Raw genomic sequence first — 27,186 nt, 5'->3', positions numbered from 1 at the left:
TTTAGAAACAGAGGTCCAAGACGTTTATTTTGCAAGAAAACCAGAGTTCTGCAATGGAATGCATAACCTTTCATTTTTTACTATATCATCTTATGGGCAGAAGAAGAGAGAGGAAAAAAAGAACCAGACAGTAAACTTAGATCTCGGAACAAAAACAAAAAAAAACAGCATATAAAGGTCATAAAAAAGAAAACACAACAGTAGAATAAATTAAGAACTGGGGCAGAAGATGCAATATTACCACCATAATGTATGTGATTCTACCATTAAGCGCTGTTTTGTTTAACCTTGGTCTATACAGTTACAAAAAATGGATTTCATTCAAAAATGGGTTTCATGGCAGCAGTGGCTGCACCAACATGGCGAACACAGTCTAACTGGATGACAAGCATTTCGCACCATCCCAACTGCCACTGTGTATGTACCACAACAACAGGACCATGGAAGAGGAGAACATGCTGTTGTTTCTATGAGAAAAGATCCTAAAAAGATCATAAAATGCAGGTGCTTTTGATGTATACAAATATATCGAACCGCCTGCAGGAAGAACCAACACACAGCTTAAATGTAAATTTTTTCCTAGACAGAAACGGTCCACTGACTAGGACACTAAGTGCAGCATCAAAATGTAAGACTGTATATTTAGGTGAAAACTATTCTACATCTTTAGTACAAACTCCACACTAATAGAGCTCAAACCAAACATTAAACCTCTCTACACCAGTCTAGAACAAATAGGTGGTATTTGCTTTGCGGTAGTGAAATTAGTGAGGAAATGCAAGTTGGAAAGAAGGTCAAAGCCTTTCCACCATGTTTCTCTGAAATGATACAAAAAGGGGCAAAACAAGCAAACTAACTGCAATAATTGGTCCCCAATTAACCATTTCTGGGATTATTCTACACAGGTTTGTCTAATTTTCTTTTAATCTTACATGTTAGTAATGCAGTCCCTAAAGAACAAGCCCTGTACCAAAACGTAAACTGTACTGCGTGGCTCCGCTTTAAATCCAACTACAAGCACTCGCTCAGACACACAGATCTACACTTACAAAAATAATCACACTATGACATGGAAGTTTGAGCCATTTTGTTATATAAAGCCCCTGATTATCCATGAATGGTTATTCACCATACAGTTCTAAGACCACTGAGCAGAGGTTGCATGAGAAACATGCAGTTAAAGGAGAACTAGCAAGTTAGAAAAAGAGGCAAGCTGGGAAGAAAAAAAAAAAAAAAAAACACAGAAACATGCCAAACGTAAATAAAGCATGCATTGCTCTTGTCCATATAGTATGTCACAATCTTTAAAATATTGATACGTGTGTTACACTGCTGTTATCATCACCATCATATATGCAAGGTTTAAACTTTGTTGTGCATGTAAATATTTTCTTCCAAAGAAAACCAGATAATGTAGGGAAAAAGTTGACAGGAGATCATGTTGGAAAAACAAGCAGAGCAGGGGACTGATCAAATTAAGAGAAAGTGAAGGAGAGCAAAACTAAATGGAGAGGAGTAAGAGATTGGGTTGTGGATGCTTGTTGAAGGTTGACAGTGAGAGTGCTGCCCACTGTTTGGTCTGTTGTGCTCCTTTTGGTTTCCAGTTTTTACTTTGCAGTCATCATCTGGACAAACTCTGTGGGAGGAAATAAAATGAATGAGATCAACGTGCCAATCTTCACAAACTGATTTCATGTTTAGCATTTATTGTTTTGTAATTTTATGTGGGAGTTAAAAATTTTATTGAGATGTATGTTTTTTTTTGGTGTTATATTTTTACGTATTAAAGTATTATATTTAAATAAATTTAATATTTGGTAATGACATTATTGTTTGGAATTACCTTCATAGTTGATTTGTGCGTCACGGTTAATATCTTCCTCTTGGTTCATCTCATGCTTCTCCCCCAGATTTGTCATGACATGACGCAACTCTGCTGCACTGATATAGCCGTTTCCATCCTGTAAAGCATTAATCATTGAGACAGATGAACATTCTTTCCACATTTTTTTTTTTGACGCAACTCTGCTGCACTGATATAGGAGTTTCCTTCATTTAGAGGATTTTTTAAGCAAGTACTCTTCTATACCTTATCAAAAACTCTGAATGCTTCTCTGATCTCCTCCTCGCTATCCGTATCCTTCATCTTCCTGGCCATCATTGTAAGGAACTCTGGGAAATCAATTGTTCCATTGCCTGAAGGGCGGAAAAAGCCAACAGATTTAGAAAAAGAGAAGAGCAATTGTAACATGGAATTATTTGTGGAAGGGCTTCCTAACCATCAGCATCAACTTCATTGATCATATCCTGAAGCTCTGCCTCTGTAGGATTCTGGCCCAAAGACCGCATGACAGTCCCTAACTCTTTAGTAGTGATGGTGCCATCACCGTCTTTGTCAAATAAGGAGAAGGCCTCCTTGAATTCTGAAAAGAAATAGAAAATGTATTGCATACCATTGAAATTGCTGATTTGAGGTAAAGGTTTGAAGCAAAGGTTAATTTTCCATACCAGCAATCTGCTCCTCTGTTAGCTGATCAGCCTATAGGAAGGACACAAAAAGAGAAAAAAGTTATTTTAATAGCATTGGTATATTTTCAAATGTTTCATTTCAGTCCGAAGCTCAGTTGCGTTTATTGCGTGTTAAACTGAGCGGAACGTGTTTAACACCTGATACCTGTTTGATGATGTCATTCAGGACTACAACGCCTAGCTCTGGCGTTGTAAATTAGAAAATTGCAAACCGATTTAAAGGCACACTATCCTGCTGTATTTGAACACATTAACATGTGTGTTTTTTATTGGTCCATAATGTGGTTTAAAGTTACTTAAAGGCCATCTAAATGAATTAGTGCGTATGCTGTGGGGAACTACAAGCATGCTGTGACGGATATATTAGAAAAAACAGGGTTATTCTGGCACAAAGGACGCTACAGGTTATTTTTGCTGTAGGTGAGGGAGATTTTTGATTTATGTTAGTTGGTTTTATATCTGTATCTTTCTTAGGTTGTCATGAGGTGAGCTAGCAAAAGGGAACCAGTCAAGGATGTGCTAGCATAGCGCATTTTCTGCTGTAAATATCTCACGGCACGCCCATTAGCGGTTAGAGAAAGCGCTGCAAAACATCACAGAAAGCTTAAAGCTGTTTATTCCACATTGAGAAATATGAAGACTGTGTAACCCGTTGAAGTGACGTTAGCCCGGGAGCTCGCGCGCTTTCAACAGAATGACGGTTAGCTCGCGAGGAGCTAAGCTAACAGTAGCCCATTCACACCTATCACTTCGCCATGGACGCTCAGCCATTTTTGTAGCTACGCTGCACTTTAGCTATTAGGATAAAGAGTTATTTATGCTTGTTTATTATTGTAATTTTTTGTTGTGTACGTTGTTATTTTGTTAGGTACAGGAAATAAAGGGAATAAGAGTTTTTTTTTCTCCAGTGGTGTTATTGTCAAGCACTAGCTTCTGCTGCTGTGCCAAATTTCGAGATCCATTTGAATTTAATTTTAGTTTCAATGTGGGTTGGTGCTTTGGTTGAAAGTAAATCTGTTACTATGGTCTTCCTCCGCCACGTAGCCGAAATGTTCGAACTCTAAATTGCGCAGTGAAACTGTCCCGTTTTCGTTTATATAACCGATATATCATACGGCGTTGTTTATCGACTGTAAGTTTCTATTTTAGGATTATTCTTTTCAAAAGCCATAACATACGACGGTGGCTTTCAGATTTGAATGGATGGTCCGGAGAGTTTATATATAGAAGTCTGATGGCCCTCGTCAGCTGACCTAGGAAGTGTCTTTTGATTGGTTTTCAGCCACCTGCAATGCGTCAGGGAGTCCTCGAAGAGAGCAGTTCTTAAAGAGACAGACGCAGGAAACCGACTAGTGCATTTTGTGGATATAGTGGTGTGATTGAGAGGCTAGAATAGTGTCATGTAAGGGGTATTTTTTTTGTTGTTATTTCGTTTTTATGGCCAATACAATGATTTTGAATATGTAATTTAGAGAAATAAAGTGCGTTTAACTTAAAGAAATAGTGTTTAACTCAAAAACGCCCTTAGCTTAGAATTAAGCGACCATGGCGCATTGCCTAAAAGTAAAGGTTCTTGGTAAGGTTTGTGGTCCCAAGTTTGAGTTGTGAAAAGGTAGAGGACACAAGAAGGAAACTAATACATCAGAAAGACTTCATACACATTTCTAATTAAGGTTTTACTTCCTTTTAGATCTAAACTGTACGAAGAATATCTTTCATCAAGACGTTTTGTTTCTTGTGTTTTTTAGGTCTGTTCTTTCAGACATCATACACACTTGATACAGTTCCCTCATCACTCTTAGGCACTGAGCCGATCTCAGTAGGGGTTCATAAATTTGTAATGAGTTAAAATATCCAGGTGAGACTGAGTTCTCAATGTGCATAATGAATAGTTCTAAATAAAGAAGTCATCAGTAGAGACACCTGATATCATGCTATGCTGGAGACAATGAGAGGTGCTCCATTTTATGGTGGTCGATTTTAATAATTCAGCCATTTCTCTGTTACATCTCATTATGCTGGCAACACTTATGAAAATAGATGAGGGAACCCCACCTTAATAAATACAATGACAAAACAAACAACAAAGACGAACTGCTCCACTTAATTTATTGTCAACAGCTTTCATTTTCATGCATATTTGTCCTCATTACATATAAGGAACAGCCATTGTAGTTTTGAACATTTTTAGTGTGCAGAATTCCAGTACATTTTAAAAACAAAACAAACAAAAATAACCTTAAAAAGGTATCAAATAAAAACAAATCCTTTTTTCTTCCTATGGAATGTATTCCAAGTAACAGGACAAAATATAACTACCAACTCAAAGTTTAGTTTAGTAGTCATGTAGTGCATGTGATGTATGTAACAGTACAGTGTGATAATATATGCCAGTGTTTTTGTACTAAAGGATAAATATTGTAACAGGATGGCCAAACAAATCAACATCCTTACACTAACTGTGAGTTTACAATGTGTCTTCAGGGAGTGTAAGGGAACTTCAGCATTATACCCTGTTCTGGCTTCACCTCGAGTTGTGCAAGGTTAATCACTTCATCAACGCGTTTATCATCACTAGTACTGAACACTACTGTAGCATGTTCAGGAATCTCAGCATGTTTTAGGTGAAGAGTGACAGTTTCTTTTGGGTGCCAGTTGAGTGCAATGAGGTAGCGTTCATTCTGGTCCCAGCTTCGCACATAGGCCATGGCGGAGGTGGAGTTGAACAAAGGCAAGTATTCTCCGTGCTGCAAAGAGCGCTCTTTCGACCTTTTTTCACTCACGGTTTTGAAGAATTTACAGAAAGTGGTCATTTCATCCTTCTTGCTCTGTAAAGCAAAACATGAAAATGTAACTAAAGCTGCTAGTCACAACACTGGATAGGGTCACTTTGGAGATTCAGCACGGTGTGCATATGCTCCTTACCACTGTCAGATTTTCTTGAGAGTCTTCCCATTCCATGGTCGGGTTTTTTGGTCTGGTTTTTTGGTATGATAAATGGAAATTTTAGGATCTGTTCCCTGGAAAACACCTGGATCTGTCGGAATTCTCTTGATGAAAATCTTCAGTTTACTCACCTCATCTTGCAGTCCAATCTTATCCCCATAATTAAACACCGGTGTGCCTGGCAGAGTGAGCAGCAGCAGCTGATTCAACTTGACTTTGGCAAGCCCCACCAATGAAGAAAGTTGTCCAGCAATACGACCACCTATGTTCCAAGCCAGTCTGGTCTGACCGTACGCGGAATACAAGCGATCAACGGTATGGGCAATGTCCAGAGCAGATGTGGATCTTAAAGCACCAGTGAGGAGCAGGTCCACACCAGTTTTGTTCAACACAGCAATGATGTCATCAGGAGAGGAATGATCTGTAACACCAATTAACACCCTGGAAGGAAAAAAGTCAGCGTTTAATAGAAGTACTGAGCACCATATGGAGCTGTTTGGCTGGCAACACAATTTCAAACCAAGAAACGGCCCACTCGTGTCTCTTGACAGAAGTTCAGTTTGTAAAAAATTCCTACCAGCCACCACAAGGTGGCTCCTTTACCTCACAAAAGAGTGAATGTCCACTAATGAAGATTGGTGGGTCTGTTATGTAATAGGATTGTTCTCTTTTTTGTTTTTAAAAGTTAATCTGTTTGTTTGTGGATTTTTATTTTTATGTCCTCCCAAAGGGTCGGGGCTACAGTGGACACCTTCTCGACACCGTAGAAGAGGAATCCATCTACTCCTTCTTTTAGCCAATGCACCAGAGCAGACTGCAAAGGCAAAAGTCACAATTATTACTCTGAAAACGCAAGTACACAAATCAACTTCAAGTGACAACGTAGATTAAGAAAGTTAAGAAATGATCCAGATCTATTGCTCACAGTCAAGGTCATACCTCAAGTTTGACCACAGTGCTGACAGCATCGGAAAACCAGGGCTCTTTGCCTTTATAGTTAGGGGTCAGGTCCAAAACAACAGAGATACCTAGAGGTCAAAATAAAAATACAATTAACTGAAAAACATATAATGAAATAATTATATTATACACAATGCCTGGATAATTGGATCATTATTGTAGTAATTAATGTTTCATTATTGTAGTAATTAATATAATTAAATTTTGAGCTTGATGAACTTTGTCATTGTAATCCTGGAATACTGACATGGGTATGTCTTCTGACATAGTTGTTTGAGAAATAAAATGTGACACTGCATCAGTTAGTGTTAAAATAATCATTACCAAACATACAGTATGCTTATATTAAATGCCATGACAGTACAATATTAGTATTTGCTTATTTAAATGACAGTCATTTTGGCCAGGCAGTGTATAAAAAACAAATAAAAAAGAAACATCAAGAAACAGAAGTAGCAAATGCTTCATTTTATAAAGCAAACTATAGCTCACCTCTCTTGTTGGCAGCCTTAATGACTTCTTGAAACTGTATCAGATTACCAGCCTCTTTAGAAATCTCAGTCAGTTTCAGTTTCTCGGGCTCATCATCACTGGACTCATGGATCGGGCCAATGATCAGACCCTTCATCTTCAACTCATCCATCGCCTGAACCTTTTCAGCCACAGCTGAGGGGTAACCAGTCAGAATTTGAATTAAGTATATGCTGTATTGTTGAATATTATTGAAGATAATGGATTTTTTATGTTTATGGTCATGGTTAATGTTCATGTTAATATGGACTTCATTGTACCTCACATTATTTTTTTTAAATGTATACATTACAAGAGGTTCTGCCACCCTTGCTTTAAAATCAATATGGTACTCCTTTAATACAGTCCGCAGACTGATATATGAGCTGAGCAAACAGGATGGCATGGAAGTGGATAAGGGAGGAAACCAGATTTGTTGATTCAGCAGCAAAAGGACAGAGCAATTAATGCTTTTCAACATGTTCAGAGCCTGACATCCGCCTTTTATCCCTAAACTAACCCATCCCTGCAATCCTTCCCATAAGATCTATTTTGGCTGCTTGGATGTTGGTCGATTGAGTCATTGGTCTTTACCTTTCAGATCTGAAGACTTTGTAAAGGAGTTCACATCTCCAATCTGGTACAGTGGTCCGTAGTTCCACCAGTTCATCTCAGGGAGGGGCTTGCATCGAGGAGCTTGAATAATGATGGCAATCGCACCAGCTAGCATGCCCAGCCAACCAAGCCAGAACAGGATCAGAAGTGCCCAACGAACTTTAACCCACCTATTCACAAAAAGATAACAGTAATCAGAAGTGCCCAACGAACTTTAACCATCTACAAACTGCAAAATCTGAAAGAAAATAAGGTTTAACCACAGGTGCGTTCCATACCCTGGCGTTCCAGCTACTTTCATGAGTTCTTCTTTGGATAACCCAGTGAATTTGCTCTCCTCATCTGGAATCTTCACCTTCACAATGCCATTCTTCTCAGATACAGGCGAGATAGCATAATTATTTCCAGCCTCCCCCTCCGTCATGGGCTGCTTCTCCTGCTCCACCTCATTCAGCTCCACATCTTTCATATCCACTTCTGTATCGTTGCTCATTTTGTCCGTTTATGTCAAATGTCCTGGAAAGAAAATGAATTAGATTAGCTGCAAGCATTTAGCTATTGGTATTTCATATTAATTTAAGTGTTGTGGATAATTATTTTAGACGTCAGGGACGAGAAACACGTGGTTACAGGGACGTGGTCAGGCAAGATACACTGATGGTTGCATCACCTAAAATCGTTTACGCGGAGATGACTATTTAAAAAAGGTATTACGGGTGTACTAATATCCCGAACGACACGAGTATACAAGATGCTTTTGGCTTTCTAAAAAGATTTGGGCTCTGTTATTAAAACCAACTGTTAATCCATCTTAAATCTCCAGCGACCGTAGACATAAATGCCGGTTGCCAGATCACCAGATCTATCATCATCGAATTTATATAAAAAATGTTCTACTTAGATGAAGGCCTAAACAGAACGTTTAAAAGCACTAATTGTATATTACAGGATCAATTCGTTTAAATCTGTAGTTTTCAGTTGAAGTACCTTTAACGTTGACGTATGATAGAAGTACCGTTTGTAACCGGATCGGTCCAGTTCTGTTTGCGCCCGTTCACTGACTCATTCATACTCAATTAACAGCGTTAACCCATTCATAAACAAGTTCAATCAAAAACATACTAATGTAATAGTGCTTCTAAAAATGAATAAACATACAAGTGCGGCTCGTGATACCCGTAAATATCAAGAACACTGGAAAATTTAGGAACTAACGTTACATACATTTATTTGAAACAAAACCAACCTTACCCAACTGCACTGAAATAATGAGCGGACACTTCGTTTAAATTATCTGTGATAAGAAATATCCTGCGGTGGTTTTGATCGTGTCTGTATTCGCAGTGATGCTCAAGCTTTTATAGAGTTTAAGAGGCTCCGAGTTTATCCGCCCACTTTTAAGGATGTGCCTCACAAAACCGGTTTTCAAGCTAGTAATACTCTAAACCATTTCCGCGAATCGATTCTTTTGGACAATTCGTTTGAAAGAACCTTCTTTGCATCATGGTGAAACTACCATGCAGCTGGCTCGCCAACACACTTCCAATATGTTTTATTTGTATTGTCTGCTACATTTTTTGCTTTAGGTTCGTTAAAGTAACCTTATTTTCGCTTCATCAGTCAAATCCTACGTTCACTGCTAAAGATCCGATTCAAAAGAACGATTCGCTCAGGAATCATCCACGACGTGAATCGAGTCTAACGGGCACCATTAAGCTGAACCAGTTGACTCTTTTTGTCAGTTACAGGCAAATTATTCCGCTTTGTTTCTTGCTTTAATGAGTAATAAAGATTTAGTTTGAATCTTGTCTCGATGGCCTGCAGAAAGAAAACGAACAACTGACCTGTATTCCAGGCAGACAATCCAGTTTTGTAGCATTTAAGAGAGTCCACCTTAAGAGCCTGACATTACTGCCTTATTCTTTCTCCTCCCTGTTGTTTTTGTGACTGTACAAGACCTCCATAAACAAGTTTGGGGGGTTGAGGGAGTTTCTTTCTTAGAAAGACCTTTAGGAACAGCAGTGTAAACAGGAATCTCAATGTGCAGTTCAGTTATTTCCTCAATGCACAAAAATATATTCAAAATCTGTTTACCAAAATATTTCTACCATCCTGTATTTATAGTATGTTTTTACACGTAGAGTGTAAAATTTTATGTATTATTTTAAAAAGAACAATAAGTGAAAACTAGCTCAGTTTATATAGTGCTGGTCAGGCAAATATATTGGAATTATTTGACAAAAGCGCTGGTCAACCTTTGCCCTAATTTTGTTCTCTGTTTAGAGTTAAGCAGCTAAGCCCGATTAAATGCAGCTCTATGGCTCTTTTATTTGAATTTACAATAGACTCTGGAGTAGCTTTATTAGTAAGGGATTGTTGTTAATGAGGAATTGTTGAAAGAGCAAAGGTTTTAAATGATAATAGGTAAATTCCTATATACAACCTCAAGGTTTCAAACTATTCATTATCTTTTATTTTGCTTATGTGCTAGTCTCTTGCACTATAATGTTCCCTCTCCTAGTTCTAATGTCCATTGAATGTAGCACAGCAACCCATGCTTCAGAAAAACACTCACAGCATACAAATGACTGTGCCTTCACGTGGTCTCCTAGAACCTGTCAGGAAAACTGAAATATGATCTAACAGCAGAAACACTGAGGAAAACACGTCCTGGTATTTTGATTAATGTTTAAGAGGATATGGAATATTAAAGTACAACACAAGCATATTTTGATTGGGCTGAATATATCATTTTGTAGAAACACAAAGGTTCAGTGTGTAATTGTCTGAATGTTTGTGGAGCTCCGAAACTTATTCAGCACTTTTTTTTCAAATACAGACAAAAAATTAGCAAGTTAGAGCATTAGATTCAGAATGAAGCTCCTCCTTTTATTCCCGGATAGCATGTAAACACTGCAGAGCTCATTCTCAGTAAATACATGTTTCTGATTGGCTCTTTCAGGCTCACAAACAGGGACAGAGTGTTCTTCCTTTTGTTGTTATGGACAAAAAGTTTCACAAGCAGGGACAAAAAGTGTTTGTCATTCCTCGATATGTTAATGAAATCAGAGAAAATGTGAGAGTAGTAAAAACTTGAGAACAAAAGAGCGTAAGTGCTAATTTGGACTGTCCTTGATCATTTCTCCAGAAATCAATCAAGTGTCCTGGAGGGACTAAACTAATCAACATTACACAAACGCTTGAGTCAACATCAAATCATTCAGGTTAGTAAGCCTTAAATCATTCAATTGGTTTGTGGTAATTTTAGAGATTGTTTTGTGGTAAAGTTTTTGATTTTGTAAAGGGAGTTTTTTTTTGTGATGGTTTGAGTCAGCATGCTGACCTCTTTTTCCTTTCCAGGCTAGTATGTGCAAGTCTTGGATTGGTGCCTGGAAGAGTTATAGATGGTTCTGCATGATCAACATGAGACATCTAAAATATTCACTACATAAATGTAGGTAGTCTTGCAATAAATTTATTATGATAAAATACAGCTGAACAAAAAACTGTCATCCTAAGGAACAATGCAAATTGTAGGGATACTAATAATAATAAAAAAAACTTGTAAATTGTGCAGCAACAGTTCTACAGTTCAAACAATTTGTGTAACTCAACAACAGTTTTCATCATATATATACTTAACATACAAATCCATTTGTCAGCATTGTTGATGGAAGTTTTTTTTTTTTTTTTAATTCAAGTTTTTATTGTTTTCATCCTGTAAATCATACAAAGCACAGAATACAGATTTATACAGATAATGCATGTATGGCCAGGATAAATACAGTGGCTGAAATTAACAGAGATTATATATAAAATAATGTTAATAATAATAAAAAAATAATTTAAAAAAATAAAAAATAAATGTAAAATAATAAATAAATAAATAAATAAATAAATAAACAGTTATAATAATAATGAAAAATCTAAATTATTGTGTTACATGGAAAGATAGCGTCACATAAGACCAAAAATCTTCCCAAACCGGAATACCCACAGTGACCCCTGCTTTGTTCTTATTAAGTAGTTTGTAAAGCAAATGTTCGTACGAAGCCGTCTTAGTCATGATGTTGACCCAGTCTTTTAGCTCCGGGGTTTTGGGAGTTTTCCAGTGTTTCAAGATGACTCCAGCCGTCACTGAGACCCCCACCATGATCACTGCGAACTCTCCTTTTGTAATATTTGGCATCTGCTCCTTGTCCCCCAATAGACACAGCCTTGGTGATAATGGTATTGTTGTCCCAAGCCATTTGCTCAGAATATTTAAAGTTTGGTGCCATAAAGGCTGAATAAGTGGACATTCCCAGATACACTGAATAAAAGTACCTCAACAAACATTATGATTTGTCAGACCCATTCTATTGAGTCTAGGAGGTGTCAAATAAAACCTGTGTATGATCTTATACTGTGTAAATTGTCCTCTAGCTTCTCTTACAAATTTACCTGTACATGAAGTTGTTTTTAATGTATCCCTGCCCCCTGGTGTTCATTTCTATTCTGAATATTCTATTCTGGGTTTTATGTTATTATTAACCAATACACTTTTAAAGCAATATATCAGTGACATTTCACACAATAGAATCACATTCTACAAGTGAAGAACTTGCTTAATATACAATTTGTGTTCATTTGGTGTAAAAAAAAAAAAAAAAAAAAAAAAAAAAAAAAAAACACTATTTAAATTTCTATTTGAGTTCCACCCGTTCCACCAGATAGCTGGAGCCACCAGGGGTCCGCGTCTCTCTGAACAGCAGCATCATTATTAGGGCGGAAGTGACGTTGTTCTTTCTAAAGGCGGGATCAGGATCTGTGTGAGTTATTTTGGGCGCACTGAGACTCTGAACAGCACGGCGCTTGCGGATGAGGATTGAAATTTCTCGATGATAGTGTCCAGGTATGATATAAACTATGTTTCTGATGCACGTTTCTTTAAAAATACTGTTCATTCTGTTGTGTTTGCACGTAGGTTTTTATTATTTGTAAATGAATAGAGAATGGCGTGTCAGCTGTCGTTGTGTGTCGCTGAACGCGGAGAAATGAGGCGGGACCTCAAAAACTCGTGTAGTGTTTGGTTTTTACTCTTTTCTGGTGTATGATTTGAGACCTATAAATCTGGTGCGTTTTTGATGGGTTTTATTAATCCTCTGTGTAGTTTTGACTTTTGCTTTCCCTGAAGTCTCGTAACTTACTTTCACTTTCCTTTCTCAGTGTTACAATATAACGTTATTATAATACATGAGGAAATGAGATGCAATTTGGCTGATTTTCAGGGAAGGCACATTTGCATTTTAGCAATAACGTTAGCTGAAATTATATATTGAATAGATGTTTTTTTTTTATGTATTCGTTTTGGTTTGAATTATATGTGCAGGTAGTTTTCGGCTATGAAGAAATCAAACCTTTTAACATGCGTGTTTTTCTCCTGTTCCTCTGCCTTAAGCCACTGAAGAAATCAACTTGAAATCCCACAGCCCTCTCTAATACAAATCAACAATGTCGTCAACATCACAAAAACACAAGGACTTTGTGGCAGAGCCCATGGGGGAGAAGACTGTGATGGCTCTCGCAGGAATCGGTGAAGTTCTTGGAAGGAGATTGGAAGAGAAGGGCTTTGACAAGGTATGATTTAAAAAGATGTTTCATGTATGCTCCGTTGTCATGAAACTGAAACCATAATTTTTTTTTCTTTCTTTTGCTTTTTCCTCCTTTAGGCATATGTTGTTCTAGGACAGTTCTTGGTACTGAAGAAAGATGAAGAGTTGTTTCGGGAATGGTTGAAGGATACTTGTGGAGCCAACACTAAACAGCAAGGCGACTGTTATAGCTGTCTGAGAGAGTGGTGTGACTCTTTCCTGTAGTTGACTTTTTTTAGTTGTTGTTGTATATTCACAGCCCCCCCCACCTACACTTGTATGTGGAATACATTTACCTCACTTTATCATTTTGTCTTTTCGTACATCTTTTTTGGATGTATTGATATTAATTCTTAGCATAGAATTATCACACTAGAAGGTCTTCAGATGGGTACACTTGTAATATAACAGCTTATTTTGTGTTGTTCAAACATCATTCACACTGGATCTTTAGTTTTGGGGGTGTGACACAAAGTCATCCATGCATATGCAGTATCCAAATACACATTTGCCAAGATCTCTGTTTATGATGTTTGAAGGTTTTAACTAACTGTCCAAAATGTGCCACTTTTAAAGGTTTATGTGAACTTGTCACTGTTCTTTAATATGTATTATTCAAATGATCAGATGCATAATGGTGTCATTTTGTGATATGGTTTTTATGCTCCCAAGCCACAATTGCCTTAATAAAAATCTGGATTTGTTTTAAGTGTGCATGTGTACCTAAAGATGCGTGGTCTGATTCATTCTGCATAGTGTAGCCACTTAATTCACATCTTGATTGGCATTTGCTGCTGTCAGATGTTTAAAATGCTGCATGAATGGTGTAAGAAATTTTCATAAATATTCTTATGATTCTACTATTTTTTTTTTTATTAACCTTTTTGTGTTTTGCATTTTATTTCTTTTTGAACAAATTGTCCAAAAAGTAGTAATTGATAGGGTGTGTGGTGAGGATGTGGAATGAAAAACATTATTACCAATCCAGCTCAACCTGTTGTAACAGAAGTGGAATTACCTGTTTTGCTTTGGATTATTACAAATCATGAACATACACTACTGTTAAAAAGTTTGTGGTAGTTAATTATTTTGAAAGACTAAGATGTATCTCATACTCACCTAGGTTGCATTTAATTGATCAGTAAAAATAGTAATATTATGAAATTATTACAATTTAGAATAACTGTTTTCTATTTTAAAATGTAATTTTTTTCTGGGATAGTGAAGCTGAATTTTCAGCAGTTGTCACTCCACTTTTCAGAGTCTCATGATCCTTCAGAAATCATTCTAATATGTTGATTTGCTGCTCAAGAAACATTTATTATCAATGTTGAAAACGGTTGTGCTGCTTAATTTTGTAATAATGGTGATCCTAGAATGATGACTAGAAAGTTAAAAAGTATATTTTATTTAAATTTTGATTTGAAATAGAAATCTTTTGTAACATAAACCTAATGTCACTTATTATTTTTTGTCCTTGCTGAATAAAATTATTAATTTCCTCAACAACAACAAAAAGAACAATAGTGAGTTATTTTTTTCTCCTTAATCTCAATAAGTGGTACACATAAGTGTGTTGTGTTTAAAAGTTTTATTCATTCCTTCATTGGATTCTGTCTGCATTATTTAATCTGTTACTTGGGACCACAAGTTTTGACAGATATTCTCTTTACATTTTTCTCCAATAATTCATCTTTTAAGCTAATTTCCAACTCTTAGAGACTTGATACCTCTACCTCTTGTTTTAGTGGTCAGAAAAATTAAATTGGTTTTAGGACATAACATTTAATCTCTTTAGGAGTGCTATGCACTGGTGGTACTGGTGTGTAGGTTTTAGCAGTATCACTTTCTCACAATGATCTAAACTTTAAAAGCTCTACCAGTTTGTCTACCAGTGTACATAGCCACCTCAAACAAAACATAAAAAGATCTAAATATACATAAAGAATTTGTAAATCACCATAGTATGCTATGTGAAGAACAAAACCAATGTCTTGAATATAATAACATTTGAAATCATTGAAATATCCAGACCCGCACCTATTACCTTTTGCTTAGTTAAAAAACTGTGCTTGCATATGTGTGTATCAGTGTGTGATTTCATCTAATCAATTTGTATCAATCTTGATGTTATTTTGTCCCCTTAATTAAAAGGAACAAGGTTTCCCCAAAAAAAACAGGAGAATAAAAATATTCTCACGAGAATGATTTTGTAAATTTGGCGCTGTCAGCTGCTGAAATTTGGAAACCACTTTGCATTTATTAAAGCTTAATTTGGGATTTATTTTGCTGTGTCATGTCTTGTTGAGTGTTGTGTTTTGTGATGTGCATACACAAATCATTATCATCTAAATGAGACTAATCCTGCCCTTCCTGTGTGCTGCTCAGAGCAGAGCACAGAAGAACTTTTTCTCCCTGAACGGGTTTTCTGAAGTGGGCACAGGGGTGATGAGAGGGTCCTCACATGCATGGGCGTCACAGTAGGCCATCAAGTCCGCTGCTGCCTTAGACACCTAAGAAATCAGGTACATTTTCAGTGTCCAAATTAAAAGCTCTAAAAGAGTTATTGATTCAAAGTTGATCGTCTTGTTCTTAAGGCAAGACATTGCAGGTGACTCAGGTAAAAAGCAATTAACAAATAGATATCACCTTTCCCCAGTTTATTATTGAAGTACATTAAAGGGATACTCCACCCCAAAATTAAAATTTTGTCATTAATCACTTACCCCCATGTCGTTCCAAACCAGTAAAAGCTTTGTTCGTCTTCGGAACACAATTTAAGATATTTTTGATGAAAACCGGGAGGCCTGTGACTGTCCCATAGACTGCCAAGTAAATAACAGTGTCAAGGTCTATAAAAGTATGAAAGACATCGTCAGAATACTCCATCTGCCATCAGACGTGCAATCTGGGTTATATGAAGCAACGGGAACACATTTTGTAAGCAAAGAAAAAAAAATTAATGACATTATTCAACAATTCCTTTGTCAACAGTCTCCTCTGTGTCTCTCCATATCACTGTATGCTGTATGCATTCTTGTGGCGCGGATGATACAGAAGAGCATACACAGCATACGGTGATATGGAGAGACACAGAGGAGACTGTTGACAAAGGAATTGTTAAATAAAGTCGTTATTTTTGTTTTCTTTGCTTACAAAAAGTGTTCCCGTCACTTCATATAACCCAGATTGCACGTCTGATGGCAGATGGAGTATTCTGGAGTATTCTATTCAAAATATCTTAAATTGTGTTACGAAGACGAACTGAACTTTAACAGGTTTGGAACGACATGGGGGTAAGTAATTAATGACATCATTTTCCATTTCACCATTTCATTTTGGGGTGGAGTATCCCTTTAAGATAATTGTTTTGTTTTACAAGTTTTCTGAAATTGTGTTATGTTCCAATTAAATATGCACTGAATTGTATACATTTCTAAAAGAGAAATCTGAACAAAAATTCTTGTTTTGTTTTGTTGACATAAGAGAGTTTTTACAGAGAGGATTTTGGATCACTCCATAAATCAGAAAATGCTGTCAAAAGCCAGAAAAAAAACAAAAATCACCATATATTTAGGAATTAAGTAAACCAGGTGAAAGTTTTATGAACGAACTCTTTTGTAAATACCTTCAGAATATAGATTAGTATATGTAAGTGCTACTGAGATTCCTGCACATGAGGGGGAAAAAACAACTCATTTTGAGAAAACAGGCTTGCAACTGAAATCTACAGACACAAATAAATAAAGTGTAATAAAAGAAACACTTGAATGGGTATTTTGAGTGTTTTCTTTTTTACAAATCTAAAATGAAGACAAGTGATGGATTCAAAATAATCTCAAAATTGACCAGCACCTGAAAAACACTGGTTTTGCCTGTAGTGTCTTGCTTAATAAACTGCACCTTCGTATCTTGGATAAAACAGCATTTTAAGTCAGATTTTTAATTGTATTGGTGATTTTATGGGTTGAGTTCAATGTTTAGGTAATTGTTTATTGTTCAAATTGTACTTGTAGGACAGACTTTACAGGGGGGATTGTAGAATTAGGTCATACTTATTAACCTGAATCTTTGATCACATCTGATTACAAATTAGTCTGCTACGTACAGACTGGTATAATAAGACGTATTTATAGGCAGGCAGGATTACCACTGATCTGATTCCTGTTTGCCACATTTTCTGGTTATTTTGCATGGCAACCCTCACCTTGATTCGACAAAAACTGGCTTCGATCTTAAGCTGTTCCACCAGCTTCCTGGTCTGACCGACACTCATGGTGCTGTTCACAGGGGTGTCTCCTTTCATCCTGCCACATACACACAAAATTACTCAGACATCAATGCAGAATCCCCTTAATATACAAAAATGAATCTAGATTAAGAAGTTCAAAATCATAATCCAGCCAATAAAAGTAGATTTGCACTGCTCCACAAGCAGTGATGCAACAGAAGAACCATTTAGGGTTCTCCAAAGAACCTATCAGTGAACAGAATTTCTCACACTCTTTAAAATAAAGGTTTCAAAAGAGTGTTTTCACAGCGATGCCATAGAAGAACCATTTTTGGTTCCCAAAAGAACTTTTCTTAAAAGAACCAATGTAAAGAACATTTTAATCATCTAAAGAACCCTTTTCCACGATCAAGAACCTTTTGTGGAATGGAAAGCTTCCATGGATGTTGAAGGTTCTTTATGGATCCATAGATGCAAATTTAAAAAAATAAAATTCTAAAGAAGAATGTAATTGGTCAAATGATGCTACCACTATTAATATAGAGAATCAGAGGATAACACTTTACAATAAGGTCCTTTTAGTTAATGCATTAACTAACATTAACTAACAATGAACAAAAACATCTGTTACAGTATTTATTGACCCTTGTTAACATTGTTTATGTTAGCTCATCCATTAAATAATGTTAACAGATACAACTTTTGATATGAATAATGTATTAGTAAATGATGAAATTAACAATTAAAATTTAATGCTTTAGAAGCATTTTTCTAATGTATTTACCTAATGTTAACATATGAGACCTTATTGTTAATTGTTACCTATTCTGTTTATAGTGCACAGTCAGTCTCTAATGGAAGCATCTTCCTGTGGTCCAAGACTGTCATATTCTCTGCTTCACTTCCTGTCTTTCCTCCCTCGCCTCAGTATCGTTTACTACTGCTTTGCTAAAAGCTGCTGCCCTAGAAAACCAAAACCTCACCTTGGATAGCAATGATCTGATAGCAACACATTTCATCATCCTGAAACCCTGCATTTCCCGGTGATGATCATTGGAAATCTTTCTATAAACATATTTAGAGCTACTCATGATCTTCTAAATATATATATACCTAAAATGGTCTATTAGTAATATTTTTTTTAATAGTATTTCATGCTTTTTATATTTCTTTAATGGTTCATTTTGCACATATGATGTGCTTGAAGTGATCCAATCCCCACATGGAATATACCATATTATGCTGAGCAATAAAGAAGAAAAACAGCCGAATTGAATGGAATCTGGTTCAGTTTAAACATTTAGGCATCTATGGATGAGGAAATCATGTGTTGCAGACAGCAAAAAAAAAACTAGGCCAGATACATAAATGACAATCACAGCTGCTCAAATAGGTAACAAACAGATATGAAAATATGATATAGAAAAAAATATGCTATGAATTTCAATTAATGAAATGAAATGAAAACAATACATTTAAAAGGATGTATACAAGAAAATAGGAGTGAATGGAGATCGAGAAGCATAGAAAAGACCACGGGGCTATATTCGTCTATTTTTATCATTCTGGGCCTTTTTTACCTTCTTTTCTCTCTTTCATTCTATTTCTTACCCTTGCTGTATTCCTCTTGTGGTGATATCTCTCCCTCCTCTTCTTTTTTATTCCTTCTCTCTCTCTGTCTGTCTGTCAGTGTTGTTGCTTTCAGTGCAGCCGGACCGCACCCTCATAGACAGTGTGGATGCTACCCAGTTCTGTACAGTCCAGTGCACTGCAATTCTGCTACAATGAACACTAGTCTCTTGGTACATTAATAAAACTCCCCTCTGAAGTGAGTGGAATGTGCCAGGTGGAGGGAGGGGGGCCCTGTTGGGATTGAGTTATTCTGTGGGCTGGCTCATACCATCTTTCCAGCAGCATGGGGTGGATAAGGGGGAGGGAAATGTATTGATGTAAAGCATTGAATTTAAAACTAAAATCTCATAAAAATTATTTTTATTGTTTGAAATGATACTGAAACATTTGATAGCAAGAAATATATTTTTTCTTTCTGAAGCTTCTGAATAAGTGAGCCTTCCCTCTCACTGCTCTGTTACCATGGGAACTGCTGCAGTCTCAGCCTCTTTGTCTTGTACCGAGGCATCATTTTGACTCAGTGGTCTCTCCCACCTTGGTTAAGATCTTAAACCCCCCACATCTTTACATCACTCCACCCTCCCGCTGCATTCTTTGTCATGTTACATTCACTTTGTTGCAAATCTGCCCCCTAGTTTCCTCCAGAGAAATGAAAATACTGTTATCTGAAACATTTGGTGGCTATAAAGAAAGAATAAAGCGAGACTGGTACTTAATGATGCTCAGCACCATTTAACATGTTGTTGATTCATAGTTCACCAATGAAGATGTCCAAGATGATAAAACAAAGAAATGTAATGTTTTATTTATGTTGCCTTTATACATTTTATACAAAATGTTTATACTGTTTTCTAAAAAAACATGTCATCATGTCATGTAACAAAGTAGAAAGAACATGCCTCTTTATATAAGAAAAAAATTGTTTTAGACAATTTCTTTATTTAATTTCATTTTGTTAGATTTAATTTAATTTTTACTGCATTTTTTAATTTCTTAAAGATTTGTCACGCCATTGAACTTATTGTTTAGATGTAGATAGACTATTTGCTATATACTTATGAGTAAAATGTTGAAAAAGAGACTTATTCTGCCGTTGCAATCAAGATGTATCTCTTTGGGAGAACTTCTTTGGGAAGTTGATGTCTGTCTGCTTTTAAAAAATGTGATATAAACGTTTCATTGAAAGATATATTTCTTTATTTTAAATAAAAAAATAAACAAACAAATTAATTAATTAATTGATTGATTAATAAAAAAGATCTCAAGACTTTCTTTCTTACTGAGATTTCCCTCGTTGTAAATCACTGATAACAATGTTATTTCCCTTTAAGAAGAAACATCCCTTGTTTTTTTTTTTTGATGGTTATGGGGTTAAATTATTTTTTTTATTTTTTTTTTTTTACTTTTTTTTTTTTTTTTTTTTTATTTTATTTTTTTGTTTTTGTTTTTGTTTTCTTTGTATTAAAAAATTTGTCATCTAAAAACCTAAAGTACTTGATAAAAGCACATCCATATTAATTAAAACTGATTTTCTGTAAGCAAACAATTCGCATGAATAAATTGCAGCACTACATGGGCAGCACCGATGCAGACACGCAAACGCATCGAGCAGTATATTTTGTACCTCTTCGGTTGCCGTACGCGTGTTTCTATCACACCAGCAGCGGCGCCACTCAGTTAAACCGACAGTTGTTTTTCTCTGATCTGTAGAAAGAAAGTGAGGAACATTAGTTTTCGTTTTTGATTAAATATGATTTGGAGATCAATTGCTCTTCCTTGAAATGCATAAATTACGCGTCACTCTAGCACATAACAGAGGAAAGGAAGAGAAAGGGGTCGGTCCACTGGAGTTGTTCATATTATTATTGTAACGTTATTCTGAAGCATAAATATTTATTTGTCCATGGCGTGTGTTCGGATTAAAGAAGGTGTGTTTGCGGCTTATATTTCAAGATAATGTGCTTAACTGATAAATACATCAGTGTAAGATAAAAACTGCGGAAGGGAGACAGGAAGGCACTTAACATGCAGTTTAGAGAGACTAAAAATGAGTTTTAAAGCTACGGTTGTATGTAAAGGACAAGCTGAAATGACACTGCACATCTTTTTATCCTGGTGTTTTATTATTTCATATTTTACCGCTTTATTGTTTTGCTTTAATTCGTGTCAGACTGTCAAATGTACAAAAATGCACTATGCTGCATTAATTACAAGCAATTAATGAATTATAGTTCAGAGGACGAATATATATATTATTTATGTATATGTGTGTGTGTACATTGTGTGTGTGTGGTGTATATATATATATATATATATATATATATATACACACACATATATACACATATATGAGAAATATGTAAAATATATGTATTTAAAAGTATGTATATAAGAGTATATGTATTTAAAAGTTAAAAGTACATTACAAAATAAGATATCTTTATCAAACAAAATAATTATCTGATCAAGCAAGTATACAGTACACAGTACAATATGATTTGTATTTCATTTTGTCATGTCTTCATCTTAAAAAAGTATAAATGTGCTAATTAATGTTTAATGTGTATATTATTGCAATTACTTTGCAATTATAATATAATGAATGTGTTTAATTCTGTTTTTTTTTTCTTCTCATTGCTTTTTTAGGGCTCTCTGTGACTTCATGGACAATAACGGAAGAAAGCTGGAAAAGCACATTTGTATCGTCAGATAAGAAACTGGCACGTCTTTAGTCACGGAACGAGGACTAGATCCTAATGTGACTTTGGTCAAATTTGTGTTATGATCTTTTAACCCCACTGTATTTTCAAACCATTAATTCTGACTTTAGATTACAAGATTTATTAGATGTAGTGATGCAGACTGGACATATTATTGACTAGCGTGTGAGGAGGTTTGGATGAGTAAAGAGGGAAAGACTCCTTTGCCTGCAGTAGGAGGGCTGACGTGCAGGCAGTGTGACATCAGAGGACCCACGTCTGGACTTGACACCGGAGGATTGCCGGCTATGGGAGCAGCAATGGGGCCGTTACTGCTTTGGCTCCAGGATGTGGCAGCGGTGACTCTTCTGAGAGCTCGCAGGACGCTTCTAAGGGCTGCCATCCTGTTCTGTGTCCTGGTGCTTCTTCTGTGGGTCTCCATCTTCCTGTATGGAAGCTTCTACTATTCCTACATGCCCAGTGTCAGCTTCTCCACACCAGTGCACTTCTACTACAGGTACAGACACATCAGGGCTGATCAGCAACATTCCTGTCTTGTTTTTTACAATGGCTTGTTTGTGCACGACTGACTTCTTAATTAGTTTGGTCCAATGAACAAATACTGTTGGAGGCATTACTGGAGTTTGTATTGCATTGTGTTGGATTCCTCTCCCCCTTTTGTTTCTTCTTTTACAGGACAGATTGTGATGCTTCAGATTCAGTCCTCTGTTCTTTCCCCATGGCTAATGTCTCACTATTGAAGAATGGAAGAGATCAGGTAAACAAATTATAATTCTAAACAAATTATATTTAATTACACAAATTATAGACATGTTTTTACAGGTACTTTCGACATTAGTTAAATATACATGCAATGAATATCCTTTGCTGTAAACATTATCTAACAAGCCCATTAATGATGCACAAGAAAATTATAATACTTGAATATTACATAACTAATGTATGAACATTGAATATAAAAATGGATTTTTGTTCATATTTAGAGCTAATTGTATTGGCTTGACTGTTTCTGGTAGGTGATGATGCCCGGTCAGGCCTACAGGATCTCTCTGGAGCTGGAAATGCCTGAATCTCCTGTTAATGTGCAGCTTGGCATGTTCATGGTCAAAATGTCTTGCTATACCACTCATGGGACAGTTGTTCAGTCGGTGGCCCGCTCAGTGAGTGCAGACAGCTCCCACAAAACTCATTGTTGTTTATGTTGTTTTGGTTGTGAAGACAGTTGTTGATAAACATAAAAACAATTTAAATAATATTAAATTATACCAATAATCTGATAAGTTCTTATAAGTGCTAAAAGTGAACTTAGGCATCACAACATTAAAATGTACAGTATTAAAAATGGATATTAATTTTGAGATTTGCTAAAGATTTAACAGCATTATTTGTGTCATTTACATTATTTGTGTTAATGTTTAGTGAGCTTTAAGTGATGGCAATGTAATCTAAATATAAAAATAGGGAAATTGTGCATGCACAATCAAATATCCCCTATTAGCTAGTATATATTACTGTTCCAAATTATTATTATTATTTTTTAAAGAAATTAATAATTTTATTAAGCAAGGTCTCATTAACTTATTCAAAAGTATCAGTAAGACTTTAACATTATAATGAAAAATTCCCATTACAAATAAATGCTGTTCTTCTGAGCTCTCTATTCATTGAAGCATCTTGAAAAAGAAAAAAAAAAGCATCACGGTTTCGACAAAAATATTAAGCAGATAAAAAAAATGAACTTTTCAGTTTTGATAATAAGAAACATTTCATGAGCATCCAAGCAGAATATTAGAATGATTTCTAAAGGATCATGTGACTGGAGTAATAGCTTTTGAAAATTCAGCTTTGTCATTGCATAAGTAAATATCATGTATCAACAAATATCAACGTATATTACAATTTAAAAAAAGCTATTTTAATAATATTTCACATTATAATGTTTTTACTGTAGTTTTGATTAAATAAATGCATCCTTGGTGAGCGTAAGAAATGTATTTTACAATAAAATCTTACAAACTCTACAAAAATCCCAAATTTGATTTGGTTTTAGATGCACTCAAGTCTCTGGTAGTGTGGAATGTGCTGTCCATCTTCAGTCTGATTTAGATTTACATTTGATGTTTATGGACCTTCAGTCAACCTTTTATATTAGAATACCTGTCTGTGAATGGCTGTTTAGCTCATATTTACTTGTCTTGTTTTTTTCTCCATCAGACAATGCTGCACTACCGTTCTAATCTGCTGCAGACCATGAGCACGCTGCTGTTCTCACCCCTCCTGCTCACAGGTGTGTCTGAGCAGAAACAGCTCATCGAGGTGGAGCTCTTTCCAGATTTCAAATCCAACCTTGTAAGTTTGTAAAATATGAACTATGACATTGAAACATGTCATTGACATTTTTCATATTATTCTTGTCAAGACTACATATCTAGGTATCAAAAATTTCTAAAATTTGCATTTGCAAAAACAAAAATCATGCATTATATTGATCTGTCCTCCACAGTACCAGCCTGCCGTTGGCGCTGTGATTGAGATTCAGTCCCGCAGGGTCCAGATTTATTCTGCCCAGCTCAGGATCCATGCCTTCTTCACTGGCATTAGGTATTTGCAATGGTTTGGTTTTATTGGTTTGTTTGACTATTTATGTTCAGCTCAAGACTTTCCCCATGACCATCCTGTAATTTTCTTCTCTTTTGCAACAGATACCTCCTGCATAATTTCCCTGTGATGTCTGCAATTGTTGGGGTGGCGAGTAACTTCACCTTCCTCAGTGTCACTGTGCTTTTCAGTTACTTGCAGTTCATCTGGGGAGGGCTCTATCCCCCCGAGCAGGTCAGAGTGAAGGTAAGACCATCTGTTTGCCTAATTTATTTAACCTTTATCATTTCCATTGGATGATGTCTGTTCACATACATAGGTGATGATGGGAGACTCGACTCGTCTTCAGCAGAGGAGGGAAGAAGCACGGAAACGTATGCACTCATCCGCCAGCACTCCTAGTAAGAAGCCACAACCACTCACACATGATCATTTCAGCCAAACAGATCAGTCACTACTGTGTAATTCTTCCACTGTCCCCCAGTCATGAAGTACGGAGGAGATAACAGTGAACTGGCAGATCCACCACAACGAACCAAACAAACCAGTCGAAACAAAGGTGAGACAAGTAGGAAATTGGTTAAACTGATGCAGTAGATCTCTGTATTATTATTATGATCCAGATGGGGATCGAATTTGGGTCTGTGGTGGGAATATCCTTGGTGCTTACGACTGCACTACTGGAGGAGGTCAAAACCAAATGCAGAGGAAATAACGACATAAAGAAATAACTGACTCCTAGAGTTCTATCCAGTGGTAAACCCAGGGAATCTCAGGCAGAACATTTCAGATTATATGCACATTATATGCAAAATAAATGCAGTGATCATGTCAGTGAAGAATCATACAAATCATGTTTGTTTTTGCAGGTGAGTTGGACACTCCTAGTGCGATTGGGACAGAGGACCTGAATCACCTGCAGGAGGATGAAGCTGGTAAAAATATGAACTTAAAACATAAGAATAATAGAATAAGACAACTTTGGGCTCTGTAAGATTTTTTTAAATGTTAATGAAAAGTCTGTTTAAGAAAATCAAATATAATTTATTCTAAATATTATAAAATATTACTACAGTTATATAAAAATAACTTCTTTTGAATATATTTCAAAATGTAGTTTATTCCTGTGATGGCGAAGCTGAATTTTCAGCAGGCATTGTTCCAGTTTTCAGTGTCATATGATCCTTCAGAAATCATTCGAATTTGCTGATTTTGTGCTCAAGAAAAAATTCCTAATATGATCAATTTTGAAAAGAGACGTGCTTCTTAATATTTTTGTGATACAGTTTTTCAGGATTCTTTGATGAATAGAAAGTTCAAAGAAGAGCATTTATTAGAAATAGAAATCTTTTGTAACATATTTAATGGCACTATATCAATTGATATCAAATATCAATGATTTCCGTTTAATGTGTCCTTGCTGAAATAATGTTTAAATTTCTTTAAAATAAAAAAATCCTGACCCCAAACTGCAAAGTAGTAATAGAACAAGCCCATTCTTAATGATCACTGGTTAATATTTTCTTCAACAGCTCAGGACTCCTCTATAGATGAAGGTCCCATTTTCCTTGAGGTTCCTCATATTGCAGAGACCAGTTTGAGTGAGGAGGACCCAGATCATGAGCAGAAGGCAGCAGGAATGGGAAATGAGACTCAAGATGAAGAAACCACCCAACCGCAGTCTTCAGACTGCGAGGCCAGGCTTAGACAAAGGCATGGACCCTGGATGAGGCTCTGAGTTTAAACACTGGAGCAATCGTAAACGCACATGCATTCTGTTACATTAGAGCACATTATATGACTCATAGCTAGCATATTTGAGACTTTCCTTTTGCAGTGCAATGAGAATTACCTTAAGAATTGTTCAGATGCATTTGGAAACCGGTTTACCTCGTGGAGCTGATATGCTGCTAAAGAGAATTTCCTGCTCTGCTGCTTTTGTTCTCCTTTAGCTGATTAGCTGATATAGGACTTAAAAGTCACGTCTAGAGTCCTGCCATGCTTTAACCTGGTCTGTGGTTCTGTTACAATATCAGTTTTGAATGTAAAGTGTAACAAAGTGTGTAAAATGTGTCAATACTTCCATTTCATTCAAATGCATTCCTCTGCGTTGTGATGTTCTCACAATCTTTGAAAACATGGCTAAGCAGTTACACTCAGCTTTTAGGGATATTAAATGATTTTTTTATCAGTTTCAGTTATTCGAAAGCTGAAAATGCAACAAGAAAAAAAAATTTAAGAGAAGCATGTTACATATTATGAAAAATAATTAGAGGACACTGAAGTAGCATTGATTTGGGAAAAAAATGTTACTAGTATTATTATAAATAATTATAATAATAATAATTACTATTATTACTGCTACTGTATACAATAATATTCATGGGATATTAATCCTAATATGGAAGGATATGGTGTTTTTATTTTTAATATTTAATTAAATTATATTAGTGGTTCATGCGTATCTGTCCACTCTAACCAAAGATATCTGCTATATTCTTTGCAAAGAGATTTTGAGCATATTAGTAAATTATTATGAAAGGAAGAATGTGCGAATTTTCCCTTTCCTTCCCGTTTATATGTTTTTTTTAATGTTTTTTTGTTTATTGAATAAACAATAAACCACTGTGTCGTAATGACTCTGACTGTCCAACACTAGGAGGCAATAGTGACGCGAAAACACTCTACTGGGCATTAGAAGAAGAATGTGGCGCAGCTGCGTTTGAGACGTTATTCTCACACAAAACACTGGCAAGAAAGGGTCTCTTCCGATCTTGCAAGCTTAGAAAGCGTTCATCTTCGAGTTCGTTTT

The 27,186-nt window shown here is 36.0% G+C and overlaps 5 protein-coding genes across 5 annotated transcripts; 2 read left to right on the top strand and 3 right to left on the bottom strand.

The window, feature by feature from the left end:
- On the bottom strand, window positions 1-2,577 carry calm3b (calmodulin 3b (phosphorylase kinase, delta)). Its single transcript, XM_042710936.1, has 5 exons — window positions 2,509-2,577; window positions 2,280-2,423; window positions 2,090-2,196; window positions 1,844-1,961; window positions 1-1,636 (listed from the first exon to the last, which is right to left on the bottom strand). Exons 2-5 carry the CDS (start codon window positions 2,347-2,349, stop codon window positions 1,608-1,610), a joined length of 324 nt encoding a protein of 107 aa, XP_042566870.1. The 5' UTR covers window positions 2,350-2,423; window positions 2,509-2,577; the 3' UTR covers window positions 1-1,607.
- A 2,044-nt stretch (window positions 2,578-4,621) lies between these two features.
- slc3a2b (solute carrier family 3 member 2b) lies at window positions 4,622-8,097 on the bottom strand. Its single transcript, XM_042710938.1, is given in 7 exon segments — window positions 4,622-5,359; window positions 5,567-5,916; window positions 6,144-6,289; window positions 6,415-6,503; window positions 6,928-7,101; window positions 7,540-7,730; window positions 7,839-8,097. Coding segments are annotated over 7 exon segments (1,515 nt in total). The 5' UTR covers window positions 8,054-8,097; the 3' UTR covers window positions 4,622-5,009.
- A 4,252-nt stretch (window positions 8,098-12,349) lies between these two features.
- banf1 (BAF nuclear assembly factor 1) lies at window positions 12,350-13,921 on the top strand. Its single transcript, XM_019092888.2, has 3 exons — window positions 12,350-12,454; window positions 13,001-13,179; window positions 13,272-13,921. The coding sequence occupies exons 2-3, from the start codon at window positions 13,054-13,056 to the stop codon at window positions 13,416-13,418; spliced, it is 273 nt and encodes a 90-aa protein (XP_018948433.2). The 5' UTR covers window positions 12,350-12,454; window positions 13,001-13,053; the 3' UTR covers window positions 13,419-13,921.
- Window positions 13,922-14,769: 848 nt separating this feature from the next.
- On the bottom strand, window positions 14,770-19,216 carry gng3 (guanine nucleotide binding protein (G protein), gamma 3). The gene is made up of 3 exons (XM_042710937.1): window positions 19,036-19,216; window positions 17,401-17,500; window positions 14,770-15,706 (listed from the first exon to the last, which is right to left on the bottom strand). Exons 2-3 carry the CDS (start codon window positions 17,497-17,499, stop codon window positions 15,578-15,580), a joined length of 228 nt encoding a protein of 75 aa, XP_042566871.1. The 5' UTR covers window position 17,500; window positions 19,036-19,216; the 3' UTR covers window positions 14,770-15,577.
- Window positions 19,217-20,722: 1,506 nt separating this feature from the next.
- bscl2 (BSCL2 lipid droplet biogenesis associated, seipin) lies at window positions 20,723-27,010 on the top strand. The gene is made up of 11 exons (XM_019063808.2): window positions 20,723-20,984; window positions 21,703-22,272; window positions 22,452-22,533; window positions 22,793-22,936; window positions 23,991-24,125; window positions 24,280-24,377; window positions 24,479-24,620; window positions 24,694-24,775; window positions 24,859-24,933; window positions 25,244-25,309; window positions 25,907-27,010. The coding sequence occupies exons 2-11, from the start codon at window positions 21,956-21,958 to the stop codon at window positions 26,110-26,112; spliced, it is 1,347 nt and encodes a 448-aa protein (XP_018919353.2). The 5' UTR covers window positions 20,723-20,984; window positions 21,703-21,955; the 3' UTR covers window positions 26,113-27,010.
- The last annotated feature ends 176 nt before the right edge of the window (window positions 27,011-27,186 follow it).

This window comes from Cyprinus carpio, chromosome A21 (genome assembly GCF_018340385.1).
Source record: "Cyprinus carpio isolate SPL01 chromosome A21, ASM1834038v1, whole genome shotgun sequence".
Taxonomy (NCBI): domain Eukaryota; kingdom Metazoa; phylum Chordata; class Actinopteri; order Cypriniformes; family Cyprinidae; genus Cyprinus; species Cyprinus carpio.
This window is presented reverse-complemented; position numbering and strand designations above follow the sequence as displayed.

Coding starts and splice junctions, on each gene's coding strand:
- banf1 (XM_019092888.2), top strand. CDS start 13,054: ATGTCGTCAACATCACAAAAACACAAGGACTTTGTGGCAGAGCCCATG. Junction 13,180..13,271: donor AAGAGAAGGGCTTTGACAAG/GTATGATTTAAA, acceptor TTCCTCCTTTAG/GCATATGTTGTTCTAGGACA.
- calm3b (XM_042710936.1), bottom strand. CDS start 2,349: ATGCGGTCTTTGGGCCAGAATCCTACAGAGGCAGAGCTTCAGGATATG. Junction 2,197..2,279: donor CAATGAAGTTGATGCTGATG/GTTAGGAAGCCC, acceptor TCCGCCCTTCAG/GCAATGGAACAATTGATTTC. Junction 1,637..1,843: donor CGCACAAATCAACTATGAAG/GTAATTCCAAAC, acceptor TTCCTCCCACAG/AGTTTGTCCAGATGATGACT.
- bscl2 (XM_019063808.2), top strand. CDS start 21,956: ATGAGTAAAGAGGGAAAGACTCCTTTGCCTGCAGTAGGAGGGCTGACG. Junction 24,126..24,279: donor CAGATTTCAAATCCAACCTT/GTAAGTTTGTAA, acceptor TGTCCTCCACAG/TACCAGCCTGCCGTTGGCGC. Junction 24,934..25,243: donor ACAAACCAGTCGAAACAAAG/GTGAGACAAGTA, acceptor TTGTTTTTGCAG/GTGAGTTGGACACTCCTAGT.
- gng3 (XM_042710937.1), bottom strand. CDS start 17,499: ATGAAAGGAGACACCCCTGTGAACAGCACCATGAGTGTCGGTCAGACC. Junction 15,707..17,400: donor CCAGTTTTTGTCGAATCAAG/GTGAGGGTTGCC, acceptor CTGATTTCTTAG/GTGTCTAAGGCAGCAGCGGA.